The 27,945-nt window shown below is 38.0% G+C and overlaps 6 protein-coding genes and 1 long non-coding RNA gene across 7 annotated transcripts; 3 read left to right on the forward strand and 4 right to left on the reverse strand.

The window, feature by feature from the left end:
- Positions 1-2,107: 2,107 nt before the first annotated feature.
- ACI1 (ALC-interacting protein 1) lies at positions 2,108-4,038 on the reverse strand. Its single transcript, XM_008245350.2, has 2 exons — positions 2,932-4,038; positions 2,108-2,843 (listed from the first exon to the last, which is right to left on the reverse strand). The coding sequence occupies exons 1-2, from the start codon at positions 3,899-3,901 to the stop codon at positions 2,539-2,541; spliced, it is 1,275 nt and encodes a 424-aa protein (XP_008243572.2). The 5' UTR covers positions 3,902-4,038; the 3' UTR covers positions 2,108-2,538.
- A 1,042-nt stretch (positions 4,039-5,080) lies between these two features.
- On the reverse strand, positions 5,081-8,102 carry LOC103341784 (omega-3 fatty acid desaturase, chloroplastic-like). The gene is made up of 8 exons (XM_008245339.2): positions 7,092-8,102; positions 6,905-6,994; positions 6,701-6,767; positions 6,503-6,595; positions 6,243-6,428; positions 6,054-6,134; positions 5,765-5,902; positions 5,081-5,638 (listed from the first exon to the last, which is right to left on the reverse strand). Exons 1-8 carry the CDS (start codon positions 7,610-7,612, stop codon positions 5,453-5,455), a joined length of 1,362 nt encoding a protein of 453 aa, XP_008243561.2. The 5' UTR covers positions 7,613-8,102; the 3' UTR covers positions 5,081-5,452.
- Positions 8,103-9,460: 1,358 nt separating this feature from the next.
- On the forward strand, positions 9,461-11,509 carry LOC103341765 (selT-like protein). Its single transcript, XM_008245316.3, has 5 exons — positions 9,461-9,571; positions 10,200-10,420; positions 10,532-10,605; positions 10,781-11,099; positions 11,194-11,509. The coding sequence occupies exons 2-5, from the start codon at positions 10,220-10,222 to the stop codon at positions 11,311-11,313; spliced, it is 714 nt and encodes a 237-aa protein (XP_008243538.2). The 5' UTR covers positions 9,461-9,571; positions 10,200-10,219; the 3' UTR covers positions 11,314-11,509.
- Positions 11,416-20,150, reverse strand: LOC103341775 (exocytosis protein SRO77-like). Its single transcript, XM_008245327.2, is given in 25 exon segments — positions 11,416-11,924; positions 12,369-12,431; positions 12,522-12,625; positions 12,731-12,796; positions 12,882-13,065; positions 13,149-13,242; positions 13,368-13,423; positions 13,527-13,641; positions 13,855-13,979; positions 14,054-14,292; positions 14,393-14,687; positions 14,812-14,939; positions 15,126-15,198; positions 15,279-15,377; positions 15,456-15,662; positions 15,833-16,171; positions 16,441-16,700; positions 16,703-16,899; positions 17,613-17,688; positions 17,842-17,945; positions 18,049-18,140; positions 18,544-18,597; positions 19,002-19,086; positions 19,464-19,594; positions 19,986-20,150. Coding segments are annotated over 25 exon segments (3,339 nt in total). The 5' UTR covers positions 20,031-20,150; the 3' UTR covers positions 11,416-11,816.
- Positions 20,151-21,024: 874 nt separating this feature from the next.
- LOC103341754 (acyl-coenzyme A oxidase 4, peroxisomal) lies at positions 21,025-25,776 on the forward strand. The gene is given in 14 exon segments (XM_089055884.1): positions 21,025-21,194; positions 21,606-21,710; positions 22,146-22,252; positions 22,391-22,468; positions 22,566-22,689; positions 23,549-23,622; positions 23,710-23,769; positions 23,908-24,017; positions 24,292-24,451; positions 24,583-24,659; positions 24,754-24,923; positions 25,001-25,095; positions 25,426-25,449; positions 25,451-25,776. Coding segments are annotated over 14 exon segments (1,314 nt in total). The 5' UTR covers positions 21,025-21,172; the 3' UTR covers positions 25,559-25,776.
- Positions 22,853-23,322, forward strand: LOC148921107 (uncharacterized). Its single transcript, XR_016128575.1, has 2 exons — positions 22,853-22,935; positions 23,145-23,322. It is a non-coding gene; the product is annotated as an uncharacterized LOC148921107 (long non-coding RNA).
- On the reverse strand, positions 25,666-27,440 carry LOC148921108 (protein ZW2-like). The gene has a single exon (XM_089055885.1). It carries the CDS (start codon positions 27,208-27,210, stop codon positions 26,551-26,553), a length of 660 nt encoding a protein of 219 aa, XP_088912011.1. The 5' UTR covers positions 27,211-27,440; the 3' UTR covers positions 25,666-26,550.
- Positions 27,441-27,945: the final 505 nt, after the last annotated feature.

Raw genomic sequence — 27,945 nt, forward strand, 5'->3', positions numbered from 1 at the left:
CCAACTGTGTCTGGTTCATCTGTTGGCCTTGCTGCTGTTAGATGGAAAAATACATTGTTGCTTGAAGGGAATTTGTATAATTAAAATCAGAACAAAATGCAAAGCTGAAAGAGGAAGCTGTGCCAATATCAGATATGATTATGCAGACCTCTCTTTCACCCACTTCCATTGTTGGTTAAACAGAACACCTCAATTCCTTATGTACATTGTATATAAGGTGAAAACTTGCCAAAGAAGCATCTGCTACTACCCAAAAAAGCCCTGCCCTTTTCTGCATGATGGGGAATTGGGAAGAAGGGATTTGCTGAGGCACAAGTACAGTTGTGTCCCTTGCTTGGAGTTCAAGAATGGGTTTTGCCCACAGGCTGATGCCTGTGGCCATTCACATGGGATTTTGGAGGAGAGGTTTCATCCTATGCTGTTCAGGACCAGATACTGTTGGTACAGGACCACTTGCAAAAGACAAGATTGCTCTTATGCTCACAAGGAAGAGGAAAAAAGGGCTCCTACTGTTGCTCCATTTGTGCCTTGTCTGAGTTCTCTTAGACCAAGTAAACAATTTCTACTGCTGCTCTCAGCATCGGGGTAAAAAACCCAGTTACCATTTACCCCACTCATTCCATGATGCAAACTTCGTGGCAAAAACAAAGTAATGATTATAAACAGCAGCAATCTCAGCTTCAGCAGAAGCAGCAGAGGCCTGCAATTAGTTTCAACAGGCCAAGTCCTTCTCCACAGTCGTTTTGTGGTACTAACGCTGGTGAAAATGATCAATTTGTGACCTTTGATGGACTTAGTGGGGAAAAAGTAAATTTCACGACAACCAATCTCCACAATGAAAATGGACTGCTTAGAACACTCAACTGTTCTTCAATCACAGGTCATAGCTCACAGTGGGGTTTTAGCAACCAGCCTGATTTTTCATGGGTTTATGGTCTGGTTGAAGATGGATCAACCCAACTTGTTGGAGGACAAGAATTAATTGGGCCAAATATATGCATACAAACATGTAACAGTAATTGTAAAGCTCATCTTTCAACACCAAATAATTGTTAAAATTTCGAATGTCATTTACTGATCGCATCCGATCCCAAATAATCAAATCATGGAAGTTTACCCTTTTAGTGAATTTCAATTACCAATCCCATCTGCATTTGGAGAAGGGTTTGTTGAATTTCAGTGAATGTTCTTTTTCTTGGTTAATTTTCTTTCCTATTATATTCGTGGCTCTGTTATAGATATTCTTGGAAATTGGAAACACTCCGTTCTATAAGATAGAGATGTAACACGAATAAACATTGAGATCCATACTATGGAATTTTCATTCTCATTACTATGGAGCACTTGGTGTGCATTGCATGGTGTCAATTTCGTCGAACACTTGTGGAGAGAGGCTCGTCATGTCTACATGGAAAAATTGTATGTGTCATTGGAATTGCCGAAGTGCTTACGTGGCTCCCAGCTGGCTACATCTTCCATTTCACTAAGCTCTCAATTCTCATAATAAAGAAAATCTTAGTAAGATCGTCAGACCCTGTCACCCGTAAGACCACTTTCACAAATAAGCGAATCCCTTGCATATAGGGTTCCAAGCTTATCCCAACCCTAATGTAGGTGTCACACTTTTTTGTAAGAACGATTGTATGTGTGATGTGGTCCGACCTTGCTACCCGTAGGATCGCTTTCACAAACAAGCGAAACCTTTGTATTAGGGTTCCACGTTTATCCCACCCCTAATGCAGGTGTCACACTTAATTGTAAGAACAATGATGTGGTCCGACCTTACCCAACACCTTCACCTCACAATGAGTGATGATTTTGATGGGATGATGGCTTTTCTCGTCTCATGATTTAATTGGCCGCAAATGTATAAGTTATTCACATGGAAGACGGCTAAGGCATCTCTAGTATTGTTGACTTGTTTGTTGCCCCTATGAAGTAGGAACGTAAGTCATTCATTGAAATTTCCACAAAAGAATTAAAGTTGTTATTTTCAACAGAGGATTGTTCATAATAGTTTGATGTGCTTACTTACTAGTGCAGATGTTGACATGTTGTCGAAATTAACTCTCCACCTACCAACTTGTTTGGGATGATGTTCATCAAATTTAACAAAACTATGTTTTATTCAAAATCAATCTACAAGAATAAATGACAGAAAACAATTAAAATTGGATCGAAGTTACATTGGATTAGATTTTGATGGCCAAAAAAACTACAAAAACCTGCCCTTTTTTTTAAGAGGGCAGGAGATTAAAAAAAAAAAAAAACACTTACATGTAACGGGAATGGGTGTAAGCAATACGCATTTTCCAATTGATTTCATTGCTGCTCCTGCTAGTTGCAGGCACAGTCTCTCAATTATAATCTAAAAAGTCTTGAGATCCTTTCACACCAAAATGGAAAAGTTCAAGTTTTTAAACTGAGTCAGGTTTTCAAAGTTACAGAGAGAAACTTTGAAGGGTATATACAGAATCTCAAAACAAGTTCTTCTTTCATTCTTCAAGCACTGCAAGGCCACAGGCTTTCATGAGAAATCTACACGAACTCATCGATGGCCTGCTGCAATAGCATGTCAAGGATCAGCCCTTCAAATCCCAGGCAGATTTCTTCATAACCTTCGAACCCAGACACATTCTTAGCTACCCAATTTGACTCTTTCAAATCCTCCTCTGTCCACCTTTGGATTTTGGAAGCCAGCAGCTCTGCGTAATCTCTGGTGTCTTCGTCTTTAATTGGCTCAAAATCTTTTCTTCTGGCTGTTCTGACTTCAGGGTCGGCAATGTAAGGAGCTTTTGGTGAAGATTTCATGTTGGAGTTCAAATCCATAGGCATTGAATATCCTATAAACATCAACCCAAACAAATGAAGTTAGAATTAATTTGGTCACACAATGTGCTAAAGGAAATTAGTTAAAAAAACAGAACAAACCTGATATCCAAGCTTCATGTTGGATCAACATGTCATCAATGCAGAGAACAGAAACAGGGCTTGTGTTCTCTAAGCCATGAAAACCGGCAGCCTCTTTTTCCTTGGCAAATGCATGTTGATGGTTTGTCTTCTTGATTCTTGGTTCCTCCACCACTTTCTTCTTCTGGGTTGTCTTCTTCAGCTGATGACGATCGCTACTTTCCTTAAAATTCGCAGCACCACCATTCTTGTAACTGGTCTTCTTATTGGGAGAAACAGAGTACCCCAAACCCTTTGATTTTGAAGATTGTGCGCCACATTCTCTTCTAGGCTCATCCTTCAACTTAGAAATCTTCTTGTTTTGTTTTATGTTTACCATTTTCTCCTTCTTCTTCTGCTTAATAATCTCATCACTCTCTCTTTTGCTGTTCTCCTTGTTCCTACTTCTCTGTTCCTTCTTCCCCTGCTTCAGCTCTCCAAAACCCATCTCAGATTTCTTCACCTTCGACCCAATCTCCTTTGATTTATCCACATTGTCCAAGTACACAAGAAGAAAATCAGGACTTTTCTGATGATTCAGGGCCGCCGGGACTTCCCGGAAAGAGACTGAGGTTCGAACCCGGCGATGATGATGCTGACGATCTTGATCAGCCAAATCAAAATCCATCAAGTAATCAGCAAAACTCACTGACCTACTTCGGCTAACCAAATCTGGGGCTCTTCCTTTCGAAACCCAATTTGTTTCTGGCAAAGAGTCTAAACCCATCAGCCTTGCCACTATGCCAGGCGTGACAGAAGAAGCTGAAGATTGGATTTTGAGATCAGGGTTTGGTTTTCCTGGGAGCAGAGTGAGTTGGGTTGTATAAGGTTCCGCAATTTGATCTGTTGGGTGAGTGGGAACGCTTCCAGAGCACAGAAGCCTGCGCAAGACGCCATTGAAGCAGCCAGAGCTCTGGTTCACTGAACTTGAACTTCTCCCGCTACCACTCATGGTTGTAATTTGAAAATCCCCCACACCAAATCAAGAGACAGAGCAGAGAAGTTTATCAAAGAAGAGAGGGCTTTGTTTTGTGATTTGAATTAATGGTGATGTTGTTATTGGCTTATCAAGGAAGACTTGGGTCGTTGAGTTCACATTAGAAACTAGAAAAGATGGAACCAAAAAGGTGGAAACACTGACGCGCACATTTGTCGCGTATAAAATGAAGTAATTTTATCTTTCTTGGCACCAAATTGGCCTGTCAACGTGTTGTCAGCCATGCAGTTTATTCATTAAATTTATTTATCGGTTTAAATACGTGCCATTGATAGCAACTGGCAAGCATGAAGAATTAAACTAGAGGAGTTGAAAGACTTTTGTTGAAGTGTTAGAAACGCGTGGGTCGCATCTGGGTTCTCTGATTTTTCTTTGTTTTTGCCATTTTGGGGTTTCCCCCTTCTGCTTTTCTTCTACTAGAGAAGATGCCGAAGTTCTTGACCTTTTGGTGGTCCTCCATTCTAATTTCTTAGCCACCACCCCTATGGTCTTCGTACGGATTTAGAAATTCCAATCCACCGACTTTGCTGATTCTTTTGATTTTGGAGCTTATTGACTCAGTTGGGTTCTTTAGTTTAACGTGGGCCTGTTGTGGCGGCAACATCGGCTTAGAATTGGAACTTTGGGCGAAGCTGATGTGAGACTGATATGGCTACATGGGTAAACCCAAAATCATATGATCGCGCAAGAGGTCCATTTTAGTCAATGTAGGTTTAGGGTTTCGGAATCAAAATTCAAGAACATGTTAAAAATTCTGTCAAATTCTTTATAAACTTCCCTTCCACATCAAGGACACATACTTGTTTTGTCATGAAATTAGACGAAAGTTTGGACGTGTCGTTCAATTGCGAAAAATGAGGATATCAAACTATATAAGTCAAATTGTCAGAATTAAAACTACATGAACTAAAATGAAAAGTCCTACAAACTATAAGGACCAAAGTGACTTTCTGCATCCTTTGTATTTTTTTAATGGAAGATGTTGATTAATCTGTGCAATTTTATGGTATGGACAAGCGATATAAGACCCCCAACCAAAACATTGTGAAAGAAAACGACTCAGCCATTGTCCTCGGATATCATAAGAAAATACGTGGTCCTAAAGGCACCCATGAAAAGTAATCATGAACAAAATTTCAAGAAATCATAAGATAATAAGTGGCCCATTATCACTAAAAATAATAATATCCATAATGTCCCACTGAATCCACTAATTTCAATCAAAAGTGGAAGATGGCTACTTTTTCCCTATTCTTTTCCCTTATTTTTCTTCAATTTAAAATGGGGTTATACAATGCATGATAGTAGATTTGCTGAAGAGATTTTTTTTCCTCTCCATAAAGAATAAAATACAGTAATTTTTTTTTTCAACAATGGCACCACCCTTTTTTCATCATTCTCTTGAGGCATTCCTTTCCCAAGAGTCCCAAATCAGTGGCATGCCCTCAATGCAAAGAGATCTGAAAGGTTGTCTTTGTGGTCATCTAAACTAAAGAATTGAAGCTTTTACTTTGATTTTGGAAAGCCACCAAAATCAGGGTCAGTTTGGTAGTACACAACATCCCCATTGTCACTGACATAGTGGTCTTTCTTCAAGCTTCTAATAAAACTCCCAAGCAGGTGAAACGGTAGAGGCCCTGATTTCTTTGGCTCTCTGTAATATTTCCCAAATACTGGCTTAGCTGCTTCAGTCTGCAAGTTCAAGAACAAAAACACATTAAAACATTAAGACATTGCAGGTGTTAGGACTTAATAGCAGGCTTGTTTTTAATCATATGAGTGTACTAATTCTACTTAAAATGAAATTTTGGTACTTACTGCTTCAACTAAATGGTAGTGGGGTATTTGAGGAAAAAGATGATGAACCACATGGGTGCCTATGTCATGGTGGATGTTATTGATCAATCCGTAGTCGCGATCAAGTGTGGTGAGCCCTCCCCTTAGATAACTCCACTCCTGTCCAAGTTTTGATGAAGAAAGTTTTAACATATTGCACCAACTTTTGTCACAAACTTAAACCAGACAAGATAAGATACAGCTATGCAAGGACTTTTCTCTGTTGTGGTATCTTAACATGTTGCCTATCATGAATCGAAAAGCCACGTACCTTTCCTCTATACCATGGTAATTTGTCTTCATGGCCATGGTGATGCAAGTAAGTTACCAAATCCAGCCACATGACAAACACCTAAAATTAAAAAGAAAGCAGTCAAATTTGGAATTCCTTGATTGCTGCAGAAAAGCTTATCCCAATTCTTGTGTAGAATCATAAGAAGATTAAAGATGTAGAATTTACCCAGTAGGGAATGCCATAGAGCTGAAGCAATTGAATAGGACCCATTACAAAGGACAACCCCACAAGCAAAGCAGCCATTGCTGTCCAACACAAAGTGGAAGTGATCACATTTTTCCTCTCATTAGGGACAAACAAGTCGCTGTTTGGGTGAAAGTGAGAACCAGTCTTTCCTGGACTTCTATTCCACTATAGGAAACCAATAACAATCAGCTACTATTTTCGTAAATTATGTGGTATCAATCAATTCGCTACAGACTTACAAGGTAGAAAGGGTATGCAAGCATGGGAAAAGGAACGGTGAACCTCAAAATCCGTGTCATGCTATCCAATTTCTTGTAAATTCTCTCAGATAACTGCAAGCATAGACATTTATCATCCTCTAACAAATAGAGAAACCCAGGATGCCCCAAGCAAAAGTAGAACAGAGAATCCATACAACAGAGGAAAAAAAGACTAACCGGGTGCCATGATTCATCATTCTCAACATGGCCATGGTTTTGATGATGAGTCCTGTGGCTAATTCTCCTGTAACATTCAATCAAGCCATCATTTTAGTGCATATTATCTAATTTTTCCAATAGATAGGAAGAATCAGAACACAAGAAACCATTGTTCATATTTACAGTGCATCATATTATATTAATCTATCTTCAGGAACATACCATCCATGATAGGGTACAAGAATTGAAGAATGCAAGAGATGCCCCACCACACTGTTTAGCTTGGGATTGTTTGAAAAGCTTCCATGACCACTACATAATCAAACACCAGACGAACAATTCATACCACAAAACACAAACTGATACTAAATCACACACCAAGAACACAAAATAACTGAGAAGTGATTACCAATCATGTCCAAGAACAAAGAGAGCCCAAAACATTGTCCCCTGAGCAGCCCAATACAGAGGCCAAACGAACCACTTGTTTATATAAACCGCCGCTGCAGCCAATCCAAAAACCACCAGCACATCCCTTACCACATAGCTCATTGACCTCCACGGGTCCTTAACCCAACAATGCTTCGGAATGGCTGCTTTAATGTCAGCCAATTTAAACGGTGGTGGTGCACCTGGATCAAATTCCAGCTCTTCTTCATCTCCAAAGCCACTAACACCATTGACTCTCTCTTTCTCGTCTTCAATAGAAGCAACTCTTAATGGAGCACTCACTTTCAGACCCCAGCTTCTCCCTCTAAAGCACGCACTCGAAATTTTGGCTGAAGCCAATCTTAGATCTGTCACGCTCTTGTTCGACCGAAAAACTCGAACTTTTGCTGGGTGGTTAGAGGAAAATCCGGCTGTGGGTCTACGAAAATTTTGAGGGAGAGGCTTTAAGCCACATTCTGAGAGAACCCAACTCGCCGCCATTGGAGACCCAGATGGAGCAAAAATACCAGGGTTTTAGTTCTGAGTCTCTCTCCGGTTTTTAGAGAGAGAGAATATGTGAAGGTAAGCAAACAAAAAGAAGAGGGTCGAAGGAAAATATCTAGGATTTAAAAATGAGATAACAATTTTCTTTCCTCCTTCAAGAACGACGACACGACTATTTTTGTTCTCAGTGTTTCTCAAAGCTCCATTATTTTATAGTTTGTTCTTCTCTCTCAAAGCCTTGACCTTGAACATGGACTGGGAGCTTTTAACAACTGGTGATGACGAGGGAGAGATTTGAAGGCTTGGTCTTCACCTAACAAGAAGATGGCCATACGAGTCGGTATAAATATATGACCAATTGGTCAGTGGGCTTCTGTTCAAATTGGAATATAAGAATTTCTCCACTCTCAATTGCTTGCTAGTGGCTCTCAGGGTTTGGTTTGACCTGCTATGGGAATTTGATCGGTGGGCTTTTTGCTTATGTCATATATCATTGAAGGCTAATGTCACACGTGTCATTAAACAATAGCCTATTTGCAATAATAAGCCCATTGGGAAGAAAAAGAAGCCCTAGGAAGGAACAAGGGAATTTCATAAAAAGCTGCCCATGAGAATTTCATGCTTCACATTTTACCATTTAATTATCTTTTCATACCACACCGTCCAAGTATTTTGCGACTCATTTTACTTCAACGATTTGACACTCAACATCATGTTTTTGGTGTTTTTTTTGGCTAAAATGTTGGGTACTTCTCATCTCTTTCCCTCTATCTAAAATATTTTTGACATCCTCATATTCCGTATAATAATACAAATGACATTATTGTCAATTACGTTTTTTCGTAACGTGATATTTAGAATAACACGGGGTAACTCATAGGGTCTAATACCGGCCTAACTCATAAGTATGTGCCTATTTTGTTTGGACTCATCACAAGTCTGCCTCTATGCCTTCTTTTCCTACTTAAACACATAGATGACAGCTTTGCATCATGTTTTGTTTGGGTACGAAAAATAAAAGTGGTAGATTTTAGATGTAAGGGAGTAGGGAACATCACATATGGCAAGTGCTCAAGTGGTTTTACTCAGTTAATTTCTTTTGATTTTTATTGCTTCTGACGAATTTATCAACTAATAGCTCATTTTTATAAGATTGAATTAACTTTGCATTGAAAATTAAAATATAAATATAAAATTCAAAGAAGAAAAAGTAATAAGAAGGAAGAAAACTATTCAAGCTCATCATATAAATCACGATTCTCTTGCATAGTTTCTCCCCTGCCAAATGAATGATGTTCATGTTGTCCACACGTTATGAATTGTTGTACAAATAAACGACTTCCTAACCAAACTTGAGTTCAATTGAAAGATTTGCTTATTATGAACTAATTGCTTGTTTCCTTGAACACGACTTCCATTTCAAACATTTTAATATAAAGATTTTCTCTCGTTTTGGTAGTTACAAACTAGATGTTGTACTTTGCAACAAGTTTTGGTTTTGACATAAAAGGAGATTTGTGGGGTCTTTGCTTATTGCTCAATCCTATTAAAGGAGAAGTTCTAGAGCTCCCATGAGTGGTCTCGCACGAGATTTGACAATATAACTAGCATTCATAAGTTCTTTTTGTTAGTCAAAGGCTATTCTCAAATTTAAATTCAAACTCATGATATTGTTTGTACGTTTCACAGTTTGAAAGTCTGTTGTATTTGTATTTTAAATTCTGATCACAAGGATTGCCTTATCAAGAAGGAGTCCTATCTTGTTTATGTAACTAGCTCTTATAATTTGTTTATAAATACAACTCTCCATCACACTGATGGATCATTCAACCAAACCTACTTTCTTGAGTAAACATAAGTCTTACACTTTTTTTATTTCTAAAGGTGTGCCAAACAAAACCTTATACATTGGACACAAGATCATCATCTTGGAGAGAAATACACTGAGTTCCCCATGTGAGTTAAGTAGCAAGAATGTATGTACATATGGAGATATGCAAATTAGTTCATCATAATGTAGGTGGTAAAAACCCTAATTGTTTGATTTCAATAAATATGAATTCGTTTGGACCTCTTATCCTAATTTACCACAGGTTTTGTTCCTAGTTTGCACATACATGCTTAATTTGGGAGGATGTTTAGCCATTTTGTGATATAGGTATTTGCCTATTGAGATATGGGTGCTAAAAAATTACGAAAAGAAAGGGTGGGTGACAGCACCATTCACTACCATATGTTTCCTCATATTTGGCTATGACCAATTAAGAACTGTGGTTAATGGGAGCATCCGAGCATGTCATATTTTTCACAGAAGGAGATCCTCTTATGTTTTAGTTTTGGGACGTAAGATATGATTTAATTTAATTTAATTCACTCATGCATTTGATTGGGCCAAAACCCATGTTGGTCTCAGCATGCATTTGATTAGAGAAAGAAGATCCTACTAATGAGCATATGTTCTCATTCTATTACACGTGTCAATCACATGTGAATCCTTAGCATAGCAACTCGTTGGCTTCACATTTTTGTTAAATCACAAAAATCATTATATCCTCATTAAAGATCATCCCTTTTTTTTTTTCAGGGTCTCTCTGTTTCTCTCCAATGGATCGAGCTCAGTTAGTTCTGGTTGGATTACCAATCTTTCTGTTCTGCACAGACATTTTTAGCCTTTTCACACCTAAACCTCCAAAAACCAGTACCCATTATCATGTTCATGATGATGAAGATCCTCAGCCCCTTGACCATCCAGATCCTCAACAACAACAGCTTCTCCAAGAGCCCCTTAAATTCCCCACCCAGCAGGTTTCTCTGTGCCAAAACCCCTACATGCATTTCCAATGTTCATATATACATGCATTACATCGTTTATATGATCATAAATGCTGAAAATTTTCAAATTTTTTTCAACTGCAGAAATCTGATGGCATTGGAGCAATTGGCATGGGAAGCACCATCAACATTGATTTCTGTACATCTTGTTCTTACAGGTTTCTGTGCTATTTCTTAGATGACATTTTCCTGATCTCATCAACTTATTGAATTTGAAAATGTTTTGTTTAAGTGGTATTTTTTTTGGTGTAGAGTTGGATGCAAGTTTTTTTTTTTTTTTTTAATGTTAATTTAATCCTGTAATTTGGATCCTTATTTGTATGGTTGTGTCAGAGGAAGTGCAATAACAATAAAAAACATGCTGGGAACAGCATTTCCTGGGATCAATGTAATTCTGGCAAACCACCCTCCTCCACTTCCAAGACGGCTGCTGAGCAAATTGGTACCAGTTTTTCAAGTAGGGATCATCGGGACGATAATGGCGGGCGAACATATTTTCTCGAGGTTGGGGATTACAACACCACCTCCTTGGTACCACTTCTTGAAAGCAAATAGATTTGGAAGCATTGCAAGCACTTGGATTTTGGGAAACTTCATACAATCCTTCCTTCAAAGTACTGGAGCTTTTGAAGTCTATTGTAATGGGGAATTGGTATAAACTCTAACCTCATCCAAATTTCCAACGGCCAATTTTTCTTCATTTCTGTCTCTTCTGTTCACCATGTGTATCTTCTTGGACTTGGTAGGTCTTCTCGAAGCTGAAGGAGCAGAGGTTCCCTAGTGAGATTGAGTTGAGGGATCTTGTTGGGAAGAAGCTCGGTAGTTCAAGAACCGCTGACGGTCCTGGAGGAGGGGCCTGGTCTTAGCGCCCTGTGGGAGGGGACGTTACCTTAAATTTTGGTTGCTATGAGAGCAAGATTGCCTTGTTGCTTATATGCTTTATAAAAGATGCATGAACTGCCACACGATTGAATAACCACAGTTGTTCATAACATTACTCAAAGCTGTTTACCAGACAAACATGTCTAAATGAAGAGACTCTGCGCTTGACAATTACTTTTCGAATTTCCTTTTTTCTTTCATATTTTGGTACAATCACGAGTGTAAAATTAAAATGCGGCTTGCAATGTTCTGAAGCCTAGCTACATAAATTACTTTGCATCAAAGGCAACAATGGCATGACAATTCTATACACTGTAGAAGAACGACCTCTTGAATATCTGCTGGATCACAAGCTACGGATGGTGTTCTTAATTGAATGACCTCGTCTTTCAGGTGCTGCAGAAGGGTTCTCAATCTCCCCTCTCTCGACAGGACCAGTAATCCAGGAGATGGAAATTCAAACACAACGCAAATAAAGCCGAACTTTCTAAATATGCCACCATTTTCGACCTTCCAATGTCTTGACAAGCTCATTAGCCAGTGATGCAAAGTCTTCTGCCCCGTTCTGCAGATCTTCAGTGCGCCTGCTGATTCTCTGATAAAAGTGAAATTTTGGAATTAGAGAAAGGGAAAAGGTAGAGTTACTTTAAGAGTCATTTAAACATTTGCTAGTTGAACGTAACCTAGAAGAACGAAATGAGATTAAAAATGAAAAATACTGGTCATATATTTGGCTTAGACCATGAAAGCATGGTGTTCTATTCTATCACTAAAGTTGTGTGTGTGAACTCATATTTGGACAAAAAAGAAGAAAAATTAGTTTGAGAGGTTCTGCTACAATCTTATATGCAAACAAAGAATACATATGGAAGATAATACTTTTTAAACCCTGCCCAATGAAAATTTCACAACATTCTCCATTTAACAAAGTATCAAATGAAATGCAGATAGTTTCTAACTCTTTCAATCTGTTCACCTAATTTCCTAATATCTTTGCAGGGGAAGAAAGAAAAGAATAAAACTCTTCCATGAATCCTACCTCAAGTTTTTCTCCTCTCTCCATGAGCTTATTTCTTGCTTGGGAAGCCACAGAAGAAGCATCCTGAAATGAGTTCTGACCACATCAGAGAAGACAATTGATTTACAGAGTAGTTTATCTATCATCTAAACTATCATCATCACTTGATATTACCTCAGCCTTTCTGTATTTAGCTCTAATTTCTTCGGCTGTTCTAAGTCTGGGCTTTGTATCACCAGTCCCACCTTGAAATAACTTTTCCCGTTCTGATTCCCCTTCTGCAGTACAAAATGTTCAATGAAAGTATTATTCCACTTACTAACCTCAAAAAAAAGAAAAAAAAAAAAAAGAAGAGAGAAGGTCAAATACGACAAAAAGTTTACCTCTCTTGACATCATGTGATGATGAAGTAGATGCTACGGATAGAGGTTCATCTATTTCAATGTCATCTATATGAAAAGCATGAATTGAGTGAATAATCAACAGGGAGAAAGAAGGAAAAAAGAGGGAAATGGAGATAGGTTTGCACAAAACCTATGTTAAGCTCCACATCTTCTTGATGATCTACATGTGGGGATGGGCCTGACTGTTGGGACTTCCAAAACATGCCCTCTAAATGATCAAAAGTTGATTTAGGAGTTGCAGCAGAATCCCCAGTATGGACCATTTTCCCCCCTTTAAGCCCTTTGACAATGCCTAATAACCCAGGTGCAGTACCCTGTAGCCAAAAAATTACATAATGGAAAATAATACATTCTTCACCAAATAAAAACCTAATTAAACTGAATTTTGTTTTCTAACCCGTTTCTTTTTCTGATTCAATGAGACACTCAATGCAGCATCTGCAGCAGCTGCAACAACTTTATCATGGAGACAGGGCAAAGACTCTGGAATCCTACAACAAACAGATATAAAATTTCCAAAATTATCTTTCTAACTAAAAATTCATGACCAAACCGTAGTGCTCAACTTCATATTTCCATCACAGCACTTGTAGATACATGAATATATAAAAAATACCTGAAACCATTCTCAACAGCTAACATAGAGACGAATGCGGATTCATATCCATTTGCCTATAAAATATCTTCAGCATGAGTCTTATAACACACGTGGTAACTTTCAAGAGATTAAGTGCAAATTGCACAATTTTTGAAATTTTCAAGAAGACAACTATACCAGTGTAAAATGTGAATCATCGGCACTCATTGTCTTATCCATGTTTGCCTTACAGTTCCACCTTAGAACTGACATTAAGGAGCTTTCTTTCACCAATTCTAAATCAGGAAAAGATCTGCCCATGGATAGGAACCTGTCATTAGACAACCAATAATGCATATACATCTACAATATCAATCAATAAACAAGCAGTAATGCTATCATAAAAGGAAGGAAGAGTAACCCCCAGTAGAAACATTGGTACTTGATGATGCATTGATAAGGTACTTAATGCTGCATAACCTATATCATTTTCTTGATTACTGGGGCAAGGAAAGAGAAACTTTACCTAATCTCAATTTCTCCAGTCTGAAACAGCAAAACCAATCCCGAAACCCTATCAGCTTTCTTAAAAGTAGCTGTCCAAATGCAAGGTCTTGCATGCTTCACTTTTCTAATGGGTTTATTGTTTCCCTGACAAGACCACAGCGCATCAGCATGCTTGCCACAATAAAGTAGCAAACAAAAATAAAGAAGGCAAGAGGCACCTGAATCACAGATTTTGTCGAGTACAAGCGCAGAGAATCCACACAACAAAGCAAAATGAATGAATTCAACAATCTTTCTTCAGAGTATGGATTTTCTGAAGAGGAGTTTTGTTCAGTCCCAGGTGAATTTATAACAATTGGAGAACTGCCTGGCACAGGCTCATTCTTGGTTGAAGAATCCTTGGAGGCCTCTTCTGGAAGATTATCATCAGATACTTTAGAGGCAGATATTCTGCCATCTGGAGTACCCAAAAAAAAAAAAAATCAGAATTCTCTAATTATTAAGTGAATAGGAAAAATAAAATATTTTATTCTCTGCTAGAAGATATCTGTACTTGCCTATAACATACATTGAAATTGCAATGGACTCCTTTTTCAAGTGCCATGACTGAGGGATGATCATGTTACCCGTATTTCCATCAATTACATGCATATGTGCATCCTTGGTTAAGATGAACATTACTTCCTCTGTGGGGTAAACTGTTGTTTTTGTTTCTGAGTGCTTTGGGCTCTTCAAGAGGCCTTGAGAATTTGTAAGTTCTTTCCAAGTCATTGAAATGGTGGGGGAACTAGAGAAAGATGCATCATTTAAAAAGAACAATACAGTAAAGGAGCTGGTGTCCAGCACCGCGACCTGAAATGAATGCATTAAATTCAAAAATTATTTTAATTTTAACAACTTGAGGTTATGGGCCAACCTTCAAATTGAAGACAATAAAAAAAAGTTATAACTTCACAAGTAGAAAAAAGATACTTACGTGACCACATTCAAATCCCACAGCAAGTTTACCTCCATGCTTCACAAACTGTAGTGCTTGAACTGGGGAATTAATAAGACTTAAAACAGCTCTGCATTGAGGTCCTTTTCCTTGAGGCAAATTGTGAACTGATAAACAAGTTATAACATTGTTAACTTCATAAATAAATGTTCTTTAAAAACTGCTTCAAGATAAACTTAACAGTATGATCTGGCTGCAGAAAGTAGAACATGGTTTCACATCTTATGAACTGTCCAATGGAAAAACAAAACAACGGTTTTACAAAGTCAAGGAGATTGACACTCATAACCTACCTTCAGATTTGGTTTCTGTGACAAAGAGGAATTTTGTCCCATCTGAACAGTCTTTGAGGTTATAAATTTGAACCTATACATGCAAGCAGAAAGAAATCAGTATAGTAAAAGTTAAAAGTTAAAATTGGTGTCCAATAAAGAAAGATATCTGACCAGACCACATTCATTGCCAACAGCCAGATTTAAAGTGAAAACGCAGAAATCCAGTCTTGATACTGGAGCACTTGAACCAGCCACTTTTATACCTTGCACCTGCCAGTTACATAAGATAATTTGGTATCTCCTTTATAAAGACTAAAAGTTTATAAGGCTCAAGTGATGAACTCTAACCTCGCCTTGTACAAGACAGATAAAAGATAAGAGTGGATATGTGGCATTCCATATCCGAACAGATCCATCTGAATATCCTGCTAGGTACACTCTCTCAATACTGTTATTCTTAGAAATAGACAGTTGACTGGGCACACCCCCAGTCAAGGGCCATTTTGTACCAGCTGATGGGTTTGGTATTGAGCCATGGTTCACAACTGAGGATATCTAAGATACACATAAACAATAAATAATTATGTGTTGAGAAACATTAAAAGGAAGATGTATGAGCCACTCATGAATGAAAGAAATCCAATACCTCCCATAGAGCCTTAACAGGATATATCATATAGGAATGGGAAAAATAAAAGGAAAAAATATATCCGCTCATGCAATACCTCTGATAGAGCCTTTAATAAGTTCTCCCCAGTGGGTACCCTAATAAGTTTGGCAACCGTCATGGTTGGATTGGTTGTAGGTATCACCACTGGAAACTCCAAACCAGAAATAGAGAGGTTCCTTTCTTTCTGGGACACTAAGGCAGAGAGGCTAGCCTCGTCATAAAAATGCAGTTGCCCAGGGTTTGTTAATACAAAAACATCGGCTTTGTGATTACCCCCAGTTGTCCCAGAACTTGGTAATAAAATCATGTCTGCAAAAGAGCCAGTAAGAGTAAGGTCCGTACGGCCAACACATCTTAAATTCCCCATTCCAGGTGACCATTCAAGAGTTAAAACCTGGAACACAGAGAATCTTATCAGCTCCTGTCTTCAGTGGCAGTAAATAGACAAGACAAACTCTGGTATATACAACTGTTGATGTACAAAATGTGAAAGGTTCTTTTTTTGAACATTAACTGGTATACAAAACCAACTCTGTCATTAAAATGTGAAAAGTATTTTACTATTTCTAGGCATGTTACAATGTTTTCAGAAAGTGCACTGTTTTGAAATATATAAAATTTTCTGAAAAAAGCCATGAACTTTTCTGTAACTACAGTACACACCGTCAAAACTTCTTCTGATCCTATTTCATCGCCACCATAGATAAACAGTTGGCCATCACAATCATTATGGGATTTATAATTTTTGGACCACTGTAAGACAATGACAGGAAGTCTCCTTTCTGCGGATGATAATCGTAACTTCACAACATTATTAGATGGTGACAATGCTTGTTGACCCTTGATGGAAGCAGAAGATGACGTGTTCCAGAATAAAATGTCTCCATCTATGTATCCCACAGCCAGAATGGAGCCATTGGAGATGCCCAGCAAAGAGCACTTATCTCTTTGTCTCCCAGTTGATGTTCCAATGTTTCTTCTGGAGAGTCTATATTGACTTCATTTGTAGATTTAACAACTCCATCCTTTAGCTGGAGATCCTTACCACCTCCAACAAAAACGATTTGATCTTCAGATACATCCCAAAGAATAACTAACCCATTTTGATATGCGATCAGTACTCTGCCAATACAAAAACCCTCATCATTCAATAAGCTGAATAGATAAACTATACTGTAACTTTTCTCATCAGTTTTACTTTGTAGTCCCAAGTAATGCGATGTAACCTCATTAATAAGTCCCATGCTATCAAGGAAGTTGAAATATAAAACACCGAATGGGGCTAACAATTGGATTCATTCATGGGATACCAAGCAACTTTATTCAGACTCAAGAACAAAAATCAGCAGGGAGCCAAAATTATGTACCCTTATATATCACTAACATTAGTCATAACTGTAACAATTTTATTTAATGTTCCACCATGTCCAAGTACTTTTTGATATCCTTCATGACCATAGGAAGATTTAAATTTGTGTTCTCCTTAAGGTGCAAACGTGACACTCTACCCTTTATTGGTGAGAGTAGTAGCGAGTTTGAAATATCTTGATCTTATGACTTAACTAATAAGCCACTCTAAGAGAAAAAGAAAGTGGTTTTTTAGCTGCCAAAATTTCAATCATTACATGGTTCTTTATGAAAATGGATGACCCTAAAATGAAGAAACGAAAGAATATAAAAATAGAAATACCCTTAATTTAACATCAATTTCCTGTATACATTATCATACTGGAAGGATACAAAAAAGTAAAATAAAATAATTCAGGGCCCATTCTTGTTTCACACTTAAAGCAGAAATGCAAAATGAGAAACTTTAAGTAATACTTGTATCTTGCCTATTTCCAGATGAACAAGGTTGGGGAAGAACTCCAACTACAGGTTGGTCAGTAGGAAATGGAAACCCAGCAGTTTCTGTAGCAAAGAACAGCTGCATTAGCTTCTTTTGTGACGAGATTTATAACATTAACAAGGAAATTTATTAACTACAGAAGCAAAGAAATAATAAAATTAAAAGCTTCAGTTATCAACTATGAAACTGAAGAAAATAATTTCTTCATATATTACCACTTAAAGAATTTGCAGAAATATGATATGGCAACTGCAAAAGTTTTCCCTCATCAGCATCATACTTCATCACAGCCACTAGAGCATAATCATCGCCAACATACCTGTAAGTTGTAATACAGGTAAACAAGTTATAAAGTGTGTGTCTCCAGCCACCCAGGAGCTGACTGAAAATAGTTCTAACAATTTTTTGGGTCAGTAGTGTACATTAAGTTGGAGCCATTGATTACGGAAAAAGCAGTTATATTCGATTCCCACTCTAGACAATAAACTAGGCACCTGCTCTCGAGATTCCAAACCTGCCAAGTTGAAAAGTTATTAATCACTTAAACAAAAGATAGTTTCATTTTTAAGCACTTCATAGCATTTAAATTATTGGCACTTGATTGTGAACTGTACAATTGCCAAGACAACAGCCTCGCTACCAACTATTACCTGCTTCTATCTATGTGTATTCTCCCCTTTTGATAAATTCCCACATTGAAGTGCTCCTATGGTACAATTTTGTTATAATGGTAAACCTAATGAATCCAAAAATGACCACTAAGGTCTATGCTGAATATTTAAAATTAAAAAGGCACTGATGTTGATAATTGACTACGGGAATGTAATGAGATGCATGATGTAGAAGTCATGTTTCACATAGATGGAGTAAAGTTTGACATAAGAAACAAAAACTGCAGTGTTGATAAGAATCAATACCTGAATATCATTATCAGTTAAGATGCTCACCAGATAACCTTGGTTTTTTAGAAACTGCCAAAATACAATAAGGATTAGTTTGCGGACGCGGCAATAAATAATACAGAAAAATATTTAAGGATGTGTTGGAGACTAAGCTGAAAAAATAAGTTCTAGCCAAATTCAATCAAATCTCCCACAATCAGAAAATTTCATCTTGAATTTATATCCTTTATCTAAGCATTAAAAGGTGAAAATAAGGCCAATAGAAAATATTTTCCCTCATATGCATGAAACTCCTTAAATATCTTGCTTCACGTGAAGGAACAAGTGCCAGCCTCATTCCAGAAAACCTTAATATTTTTTTTTTTTGAATATATCACCCTGATATACTATTCATCTTTTATATCATAACTAAACAAGGGGAATAAAAGATTATTATACTGGGAAACTTTGGAATCAATGGTGCACACAGATACCTCAATGTATTTGTAAGGCAGTTGCTTCGGGGATATAAGAAGTCCTTCAATACCATCACCACCAATTACTTTAATCCTCCCATCCCTGCCAAAGAAACAAAGCAATAATGTGAAATTGTTGTGTAATTTGTGTGAATCTCATATGCCATTATACATGTCTGAGTCAATTATCAAAGGGTACCAGGAAGATGTAGTGCACTAAAGTATATGCAAGGTAGTGCAGGGTAAGCATGCCTTTTTTTTCCGATATCTACAAGCATACTTCACCAAATGTACGTGTGCATTTTACCACCAAAACGAATAGCCATTCCGAGAAATATGGAACAGTAATGCTTAGTAGCTAGCAAGCCATCTTATTAACTACATGAAGGTGCACTGTGCACAGTGCTCAATAGAACGGTCTTCTATCAATTCACACACCAAAATAGTGGAAAGAAGAATAAAAGGTGCATTTTAACTCACAATGTGCCAATGGCTAAAAGGCGCTGAATGGGGTCGAAAGCAAGAATGGATGCCGTCGATGGGATACCATAGTGAACTGCGACTCGTAGGTCCAAGTCTGCTGACGTCAAACTTCCGTGTGACATATTATGCTGAAATTAACAATTTTTTCATAATAATAAAAAGAGAAAATCACAAATATCAGTCAAAATGCCGATGCCTGGAAGAGAGAAGCAATTCGGAAAATCGACATTACACAACTAGCATATCCAAAAGCAATTGAATTTAGTTTGATTTTGTTTTCAATGTTGTTCCAAGTACTTGAGCTTAAAATTACGCGGAAATGAATCAAAAATATCAAAAGCATAGGAATTTAATCCAGCCAAACAAAAGATTGGAAATTTTTATCAAAAAAACAAAAATAGAAACACAAAAATCTCCGTTGAAGTACAAATTTACGAGTTGCTGATGAAGCTAAAGTAAAAGAATTTGAAAAAATTAGCAAAAAAAGCGGCGGCGACGGATTGCTTGCGAATATGGTACCTGAGACTGGTGGATGGCCTTCTGTAAAAGGCGCTTGGCGAACATAGCCAATTAGAAGCTCGAAGATTATTGAGTAGAGTGTTTGAAGTTTTCGTCTGCTCCTCTGTCGACTATCGGATGGAGACTTTCTATCTTTGTTTGAGTGATCAAACCGATGACATTTCCATGGTCATAGAGCTGTAAATTTTTCGAGTCAGTCAAATGCAATAAAAGAAAAGAAAAAAGAAAAAAAAAGGGCGCTTAGCCGTTGTTAAACTCATAAAGCTGTACCCGATACGCTGCGTTTTGGGCACGCAATCAGCAATCTGTCCCAAAGGCTGAAACGATGTCGTTTGCGTGTCGCTTTGCCTTTGGTTGGTTACAAGTGCAGTAGTTGAGAGGTGGACACATTAGTGGATTGGAGAAGCTTAGAAAATATATTTAGCACAAAATTGTTGACATCCTTTTCTGATTTAGTTGTTGATTGAAAACATTATTAATATATACAGAAAAGAGAAAGTTGATTGAGATGGCATTTTCTACATCATATAAGTATCACAAACTTTCTTTTAAGTTTGTAATTTTATTAAATAGAAAATGACTAATTTGTCCTTAACGTGTCGGATATGTGATTTTGTTTAAAAGCAGAAAATTAGATAACATATAGAAAAATATAAGAGTAGAGGGAATTTACTATATTTAGTAGTTCAAGTCCTAATGATTCAATTATAATAAAAAAAATTTGTAAGTGACAAATTGAAATTGACCTACAAATTCATAGGGATTTTGGCGAATTAACCCATTTTATATAATCTCATTATAGGACTCAAAATATGGAAAAAGAAAAATCTCTGTAGAATATGGTCCCGGCCCAATGGACCTGACGGACCAAAAGGGAAAACAAACTTTAGTTATTGTGGCCCTTTAGCATTTACGTAAAGTTTTGGGATATTTTGGCAATTATTAATTTGATTTAAGGATAATATAAAACGAACCATTTATAGTTTTGCGTGCCAACTCTTTCTTCTTATTAGTGATCCGCCACAATAGTAACACGTAAGATCGTTTCCATTTCAGCACTATCGTCCCCTTCCCGCTCCATTTGCTGCTCATTTTTTTTCGTTGAAGCTCCACCGAAAGAAAACGAAAAAACAGAGAAAGGCCTCCTTTTTCTATCCCTCATCGTTTTCTCTTGAAGTTTCTCAGCCATGACAGTACCTCCGAATCAAGGTACGGTGGTAGCTAGGTTCAGCTCAATCGTAGTTTCAGCTATTTGGTCCATTTTTGTTTCATTTAATTCGGTTTCTTATTTCTTGTTTGAACGATCAGAAATGAAGGATCAAGCGAAAATATTTTGAACGAAACTCAGAAAACTGTAAAAGATCACTACTTTGTGGCAGTTATATCTAATTTCTGATTGTTATGTATATATTGACATAGAGATTAAGACGGGCTTTTTATTTTATATAAATTTCCTTTTTGGGTTTTAGTCCTTAAGTTCGGTTTAGAAATGAAGCCTCTTTCTTTGAACTTGAAGCTTCTTGTTGTTGATTTGGTTATTCTGCACTTGTTGCTAAGCTTCTCTATGGTTGTGATTTCCAATGGGTTGACTGTAGGTATTATTTTGCTGATGTCTTGCAGATGATGTTAACAAGAATGAGAGGACTAATTACTTCAATTCACCTGCAATGGATGTCTCACTTGCTTTTCCGCAAGCAACACCAGCATCTACCTTTCCTCCCTGCAGTAAGAATATTAGACTTATTAGTCCTTCACTGTACAAACATCTCGTATAAATAAATGTGCATATGTGAATGGAGAAATTCTCTCTTGTCAGTGTGCTGGCATGTTATGTGAATTTAGACAATTGATTAAATGGATTCTTGTTTGAATGTATGGAGTCCAGATTGAGTCTAACAACATAAGAAATTGGTATGTAACACATGTTCATGTACACATATAATATACATCGTAATTTATGCATGCATACACACACATGTACATCCATGTATGTCTTGATATTTCTGTTTCTGCATCCTTTCCCTACCTTGTTTCTTTGTGAATATTTTGTACACTTGAAGGCTTTAGTTGGTTGCCGTTTCCATTTGTAATTTGAAGTCAACTGGGTAGCTTCAGATAGTAACTTCCGTATTCTTTTCTCTTTGCCTTAAATATTTACAGCTTCAGACTATTATCAGTTTGATGATCTATTGACGCCTGAGGAGCAGGCTGTCAGATTGAGAGTAAGACAGTGTTTAGAGAAAGACGTTGCTCCTATTATGGCAGAGGTATTCCTTTTCATTAAACTCTAACCATTTGGAGGTGTTTGTGTTTTTTTACATTAATGCAAAAACACTTAGTATGCTATGATGATTTAATATACATTTACAGACAATGAGATAGATCTCGGAATTTTGTTTTTTCAGTATTGGGAGAAGGCAGAGTTTCCATTTCATGTTATTCCAAAGTTTGGTGCATTGCGTATTGCTGGTGGCACGATCAAGGTACTTGATACATATCTTAATGGTTATTTTTGAATCTTGCATTTGACAATTTGGTGGATGAGGCTGTTAAACTTGTTTTTGGCCTTCTTGCTATCAGGGTTATGGGTGTCCCGGTCTTTCTATTACAGCAAATGCTTTTGCTACTGCTGAAATTGCTAGAGTTGATGCAAGCTGTTCTACTTTCTTCCTAGTTCATTCCTCACTTGCAATGCTAACTATTGGTTAGAATTTGGATAATCTTCTACTTTTGAGTTTTTGTATTTTAAATTAACAACCCTTCACTCCACCAACTAGAACTAAATATTTTTTTTCTTTAGCTTTAAAACGGACACTTTTTATTTTCTTGTATCGAAATACCCCTTAAAAGTTAACAAAAACTGAAAAATCTGATTTCTTCCTTCGTTCATCCTTATCACTGTTGTGAAGAGAGAAAGATGCCCATTCTTATTGTTTCCCTGAAAAGAAAGGTAAGCATCGTACCCATAAATTTTAATTTGTATAAAGTTTGTGATTGAAAAATATGGTGTAATGTGGTGGATTTGAAATGGAAGACACAACTTCCTTTAAAAAAAGGACAAAACACCCAACATTTTAGCTCACCTCAAATGGGCATGATGTTTTTTTTCTTTTCATGCTGAACGGCGAATGACGAGAATGGTTCCTCCTTTTGTGACAGTGAGAATGGATTTCTAGCTCTCTTGCTGACTGTGAGAATGGTTTCTCCATGAAAATGCAAGAAATAGTTTATCTCCCTTAGCAGCATAGAGAAGGAAGATTCTGAGATTGATGTAGGAAGGAAGAAGTGACAGAGTCAAGGTTTTTTCATGCTGGCCTTCAAACGATAGGAAGAAGAAGAGTTTTGGTTGTATTTTTTTGCTTTCGGGGTATTTTTGGTCAAGGAATATAGAAATTTAGTCAGATATATTACTCTTCAAAAATGAGTTAAGTTTGTTAGTGGGGTTGAATAATGGTTACTTCTGATGAAAGAAAAAGACCTAGACTTTTTGTTACATATTATTTGTTGGAGTTTTTAACGATAAGTCATGACTTAATGTAACTTTTCTGTACTGCCAAAAATAGCATTATGTGGATCGGAGGCTCAAAAGCAGGAATATTTACCTTCCTTGGCCGAATTAAAGACTGTAGCCTGCTGGGTAAGATCCTCTATTATGAATATTTGTATTTGATATCTTTTGTATGCTAATGTCAAGATCTCAAATCTGCTCGTCTGCATGTTAAAGGCTTTGACTGAGCCTGACTATGGAAGTGATGCAAGTGCCTTGAGAACAACAGCAACAAAGGTGGTTTCAACCTTTCGATCTGCTTCTTTATTTATATTAAACGCAAGTGTCATGGCTTTTGTTTTTGTTTTTGTTTTTTGGGTATCATGGCTATGATCTCATGCTATGCCACGTTTCTTGTTTGTTTGAGGTCATCAGGTGGAAGGCGGTTGGATACTTGAGGGCCAAAAGCGCTGGATAGGGAATAGTACCTTTGCTGATGTATTGGTTATTTTTGCTAGGAATACAACAACAAATCAGATTAATGGGTAGGAAATAGCACCTGTGCTGATGTATTGGTTATTTTTTCTAGGAATACAATAAGAAATCAGAGTAATGGGTACATAAAACATAAAAATGTATAAAGTCTCTCTATATGTGTTCGAAACTTGTTTGTTAAGCTTAAAACATGAATTATCTCTTTCTCATTATTTCTCTCATTGCATTGGTATTGAGATGCTTAGGAGTCATGGAAAATTAGTGTGATGGTTTTCCATAGCAGCATCCTCATGTTGAATGTATTTCTTTTCCCTTCTGTTTCAGATATATAGTAAAGAAGAATGTCCCTGGACTGACTGCTACAAAAATAGAAAATAAAATTGGTTTGCGAATTGTTCAAAATGGAGATATTCTCTTGAAGAAAGTCTTTGTCCCTGATGAGGACAGGTTACCTGGTGTTAATTCTTTTCAGGATACTAGCAAGGTATGCTGCAACAAGAATTGATTCTTCAAATAGTTTATTTTGCTATGATCTCTCTTCTTTTTTTTTTGCACGTGTCAAAATGGCTCTATGAATATTTATTGATTTAATGTTGCCTTAAACTACCGAAACAGGTTCTTGCTGTTTCACGTGTCATGGTCGCCTGGCAACCTATTGGTTTATCTATGGGAGTCTATGATATGTGTCACAGGTAAAAGATGAATACCTATGCCTCTCTCATCTTCCATCAAGTGTACTTTCCAAGTTTCCAGTGTTTCCTAGTCTGAGTTCTAAGTAATTGAAAGGTATCTGAAGGAGAGGAAACAATTTGGAGCCCCCCTTGCAGCTTTCCAAATCAACCAAGAGAAACTTGTTCGTATGCTGGGTAATGTTCAAGCTATGGTACTTATAGGTTGGCGCCTCTGTAAGTTGTATGAGAAGGGTAAAATGACTCCAGGTCACGCTAGCTTGGGAAGGTAAGACAAAATGACATCCTGATGCATTCAGTTATCTTGTTGCTTATCCATTCTGTAATGAACTTTTGTAATTTTCAGGCATGGATTACTCTGAGGGCAAGGGAAACAGTTGCTCTAGGGAGGGAATTACTAGGTGGCAATGGAATTTTAGCTGATTTTCTTGTTGCAAAGGTTATCATGCTTATCTCTCAATTAATAGTTTTTATCTCTGAACCTAGAGAAGGATTGGATCATACAAGGATTTGATTAGTCGCATTTTCAAGCTAGGATTCGAAGGCAGTGTTAGATTTGAGTCCAAATTTGCTCTCTATGAAACCGACTTTTATACGTAATCCTTATCTTTGTTGGTAAAAGAATTGGCAACGTTTGCTATTGTATATTTCTAAGTGAGAATCTGGTTTCATGAGATTTCAAACCTGCAACTGATTTTTGTTATATATGTACACCTTTCAGTCGTTTCTGTCACATGTTAATGTTTTCCTCTTTTGGGTCGCTATGCAGGCTTTCGGTGATTTGGAACCCATCTTACACTTTCGAAGGCACGTATGACATCAACGCCCTGGTGACAGGTAGGGAAATCACTGGCATTGCCAGCTTCAAGCCAGCCGCATCGAGCCAACGAAGCCGCCTGTAGCTGTGAAGCTTCTCTGAATTTCCACAGCTCTCGGGACAACTTTGTTTAATTAGTAACAGGGTAGGCTGATGCCAAGGTGGTTTTAAATAAGAAACAATCATGAGACATGGAGTGAATGCATCTATCGGCGACCACAACAATAAATTTGCATTATAAATTCTTCTTGTTGAACATTGTATTCTCATAGTTATGAAAGAATAAATCTTAGCAGAAACAAATCTCCCGTCACCAAACTAGAGTTTACCCTGAATCTTTTGTAGGCTTACACCTTGCATTGTTGTTATGTCTCACAATATCTTGGGGAGTAGTAAGGTGGGCCGGCGCTTCCATAAGTCCCAGTCAGGACATGTTTTGCGATGCAATCAACTTGGTGTTCTCATCTTTTCACCAAAATGACATAAAGAAATAGAACTTTATGAAACTTAAGCTTAAAGCTTGCTGAAACTGGGTCAATGGAAAGCTTGCACAGGCGTTGTATCGTATGGACCAAAACCTCTGATGACCCTAACCAAAACAAATTCGCACGAGCAGTCGTTGGTTTGGTTGGGTGTTTGGAAGATAAGGCTTAAAGGGGTAGCTAAACGTCACAAGCAGTTGCAACTAGCATCTTTGATTGCAACTTCTAAAGTGTCTTCTTCTTCCCATCAATAGAGCCGTTGGGCACCCAGTTCTCAAAAATACCAGTGCCCAAAATACCAGAAAAACAAAGTAAAAAACAAAGTGTACATAATTCAACTCGAAATCACCATGATTATATTCCATTTAGATAAATTAAGCAACATTAAGCCTCACCTTAAACAATTTTTCATCGAAGCTTGCAATGGTACTAACTAACCCACCATTACTTTTTCTTCAAAAATAACAAACTCCATTTCCTAATTAACGATACACTTCCCTTTCCTTTTTTTTATCAATTACCAATTGGACTCTTACCACCACCACCGCCATTCAATTCCCTCTGTTTGTCGGCGTCTCGCTCCAAACCCAAACTCCTAATCTTCAGCTGAAACTGCGCCACCGCCGCCAAAAACCTCACCGCCTGAGCCGAGCTCAGCATATCCACCAGCTTTGTCGCCATCGTGGTTCTCAGCAAGTTCGAATTCGCCAGCACAGACTCCAATGTCCGATTTCAACTCATCGATCGCCACGTCCTCCTCCACGATCTCGCCGTTCGCGAACCTCCCGTACCGCCGCGCCACATCCACCAGCGGCGGCGCTGCCACGCTCTCGTGAATCTTCGCCAGCTTGTCGTTAAGCGCGCGCTCCTCCACCCGGGTCTCCTCCATCAGCCGGGCCATCCTGACCCGCTGCCCGTCGCACAAATCGGGCACCGACTCGGTCAGGAGCCGGAATGCGAGACCCGGTTTGTACCCGGCGATCCAAAGCAGGGACCTTTCGAACGAAGTGAACCACGGGGGAGAAAACACTAGGAAAACATCGCGCTGGGCAATCCTCGATTTTTCGTCATAGTACTGCTGATAATGAAGAAGAACCCGATACACCAAATCTCTGAGGTCTTCGTCTCGGGCTTCATTGATTCGTTGTTGGGCCGAGAGAAGTTCGTCTAAGAAATGTTCTTGGCGAACCAGCCAGGCTTCAAAGAATGCCCCGAATATGTTTGATATTGAGCCGCTGTCGGACCTGTTAGTCATAGAAAAGAAAAGGCCAAAACAGGGAAGGTGGGTTGGTTGTGTGGGATTTTAAGACAAGGAAGAAGAGAACAGAGAGAAGGGAATGTTTAAATAGGAGCTGGGATTTCAAAGGTGGAATGTATAGTGTGGGTCTTTGGCTGTATTTCGCGTTGTGGGCAAGTAATGGTAATGGTAATAGAGGATACTTCGAGAGCAAGGCTTATGCATTTGGTTTTGTACTGGGTTGAGCCCTCTCTAAGAGACGCGTGTGAAGATGAACGCCATTATAGAAGAGAGATTTTAGGACTGCGTGTGACAAGTGAGTGGAGCGTGATATTAAACGGTGGCTTTCAATTCGGCCACTAAAAAAAACACCGACCGACTGATGAGAGAGAGAGAGAGAGAGAGAGAGAGAGGATGATCTCGGTGGGTTTTGTCGTTTAGTGTATTCAGAGAGGTGCGAAGAACAAGTGCAGAAGAGGAAAGGGAAGGGAAAAGGCTCAAAAGAGGCTTGTGATTATGAATTGTGATTCTTTGTTCATCACATGTGTTTTTGTCAGAGGCAGCTTTGATTTGACAAGAAAGGAAGGGATTGAAGGGTTGAAGGGTTGAAGTGGGGTTGATTTTGTTTGATGCGAAATGAAATGAATGGCTTCAATTCAAGGCTCAAGGCAGAAATGTGGCTTGGCTGCTGCCATGGATAGATAATTGGCTGACGGGGCAACACGTCTCAAGGCCGCAAAGTGGAGAGATTGT

The sequence above is a fragment of the Prunus mume genome, linkage group LG1 (genome assembly GCF_029339155.1).
Source record: "Prunus mume cultivar Tortuosa linkage group LG1, ASM2933915v1, whole genome shotgun sequence".
Classification (NCBI taxonomy): Eukaryota; Viridiplantae; Streptophyta; class Magnoliopsida; order Rosales; family Rosaceae; genus Prunus; species Prunus mume.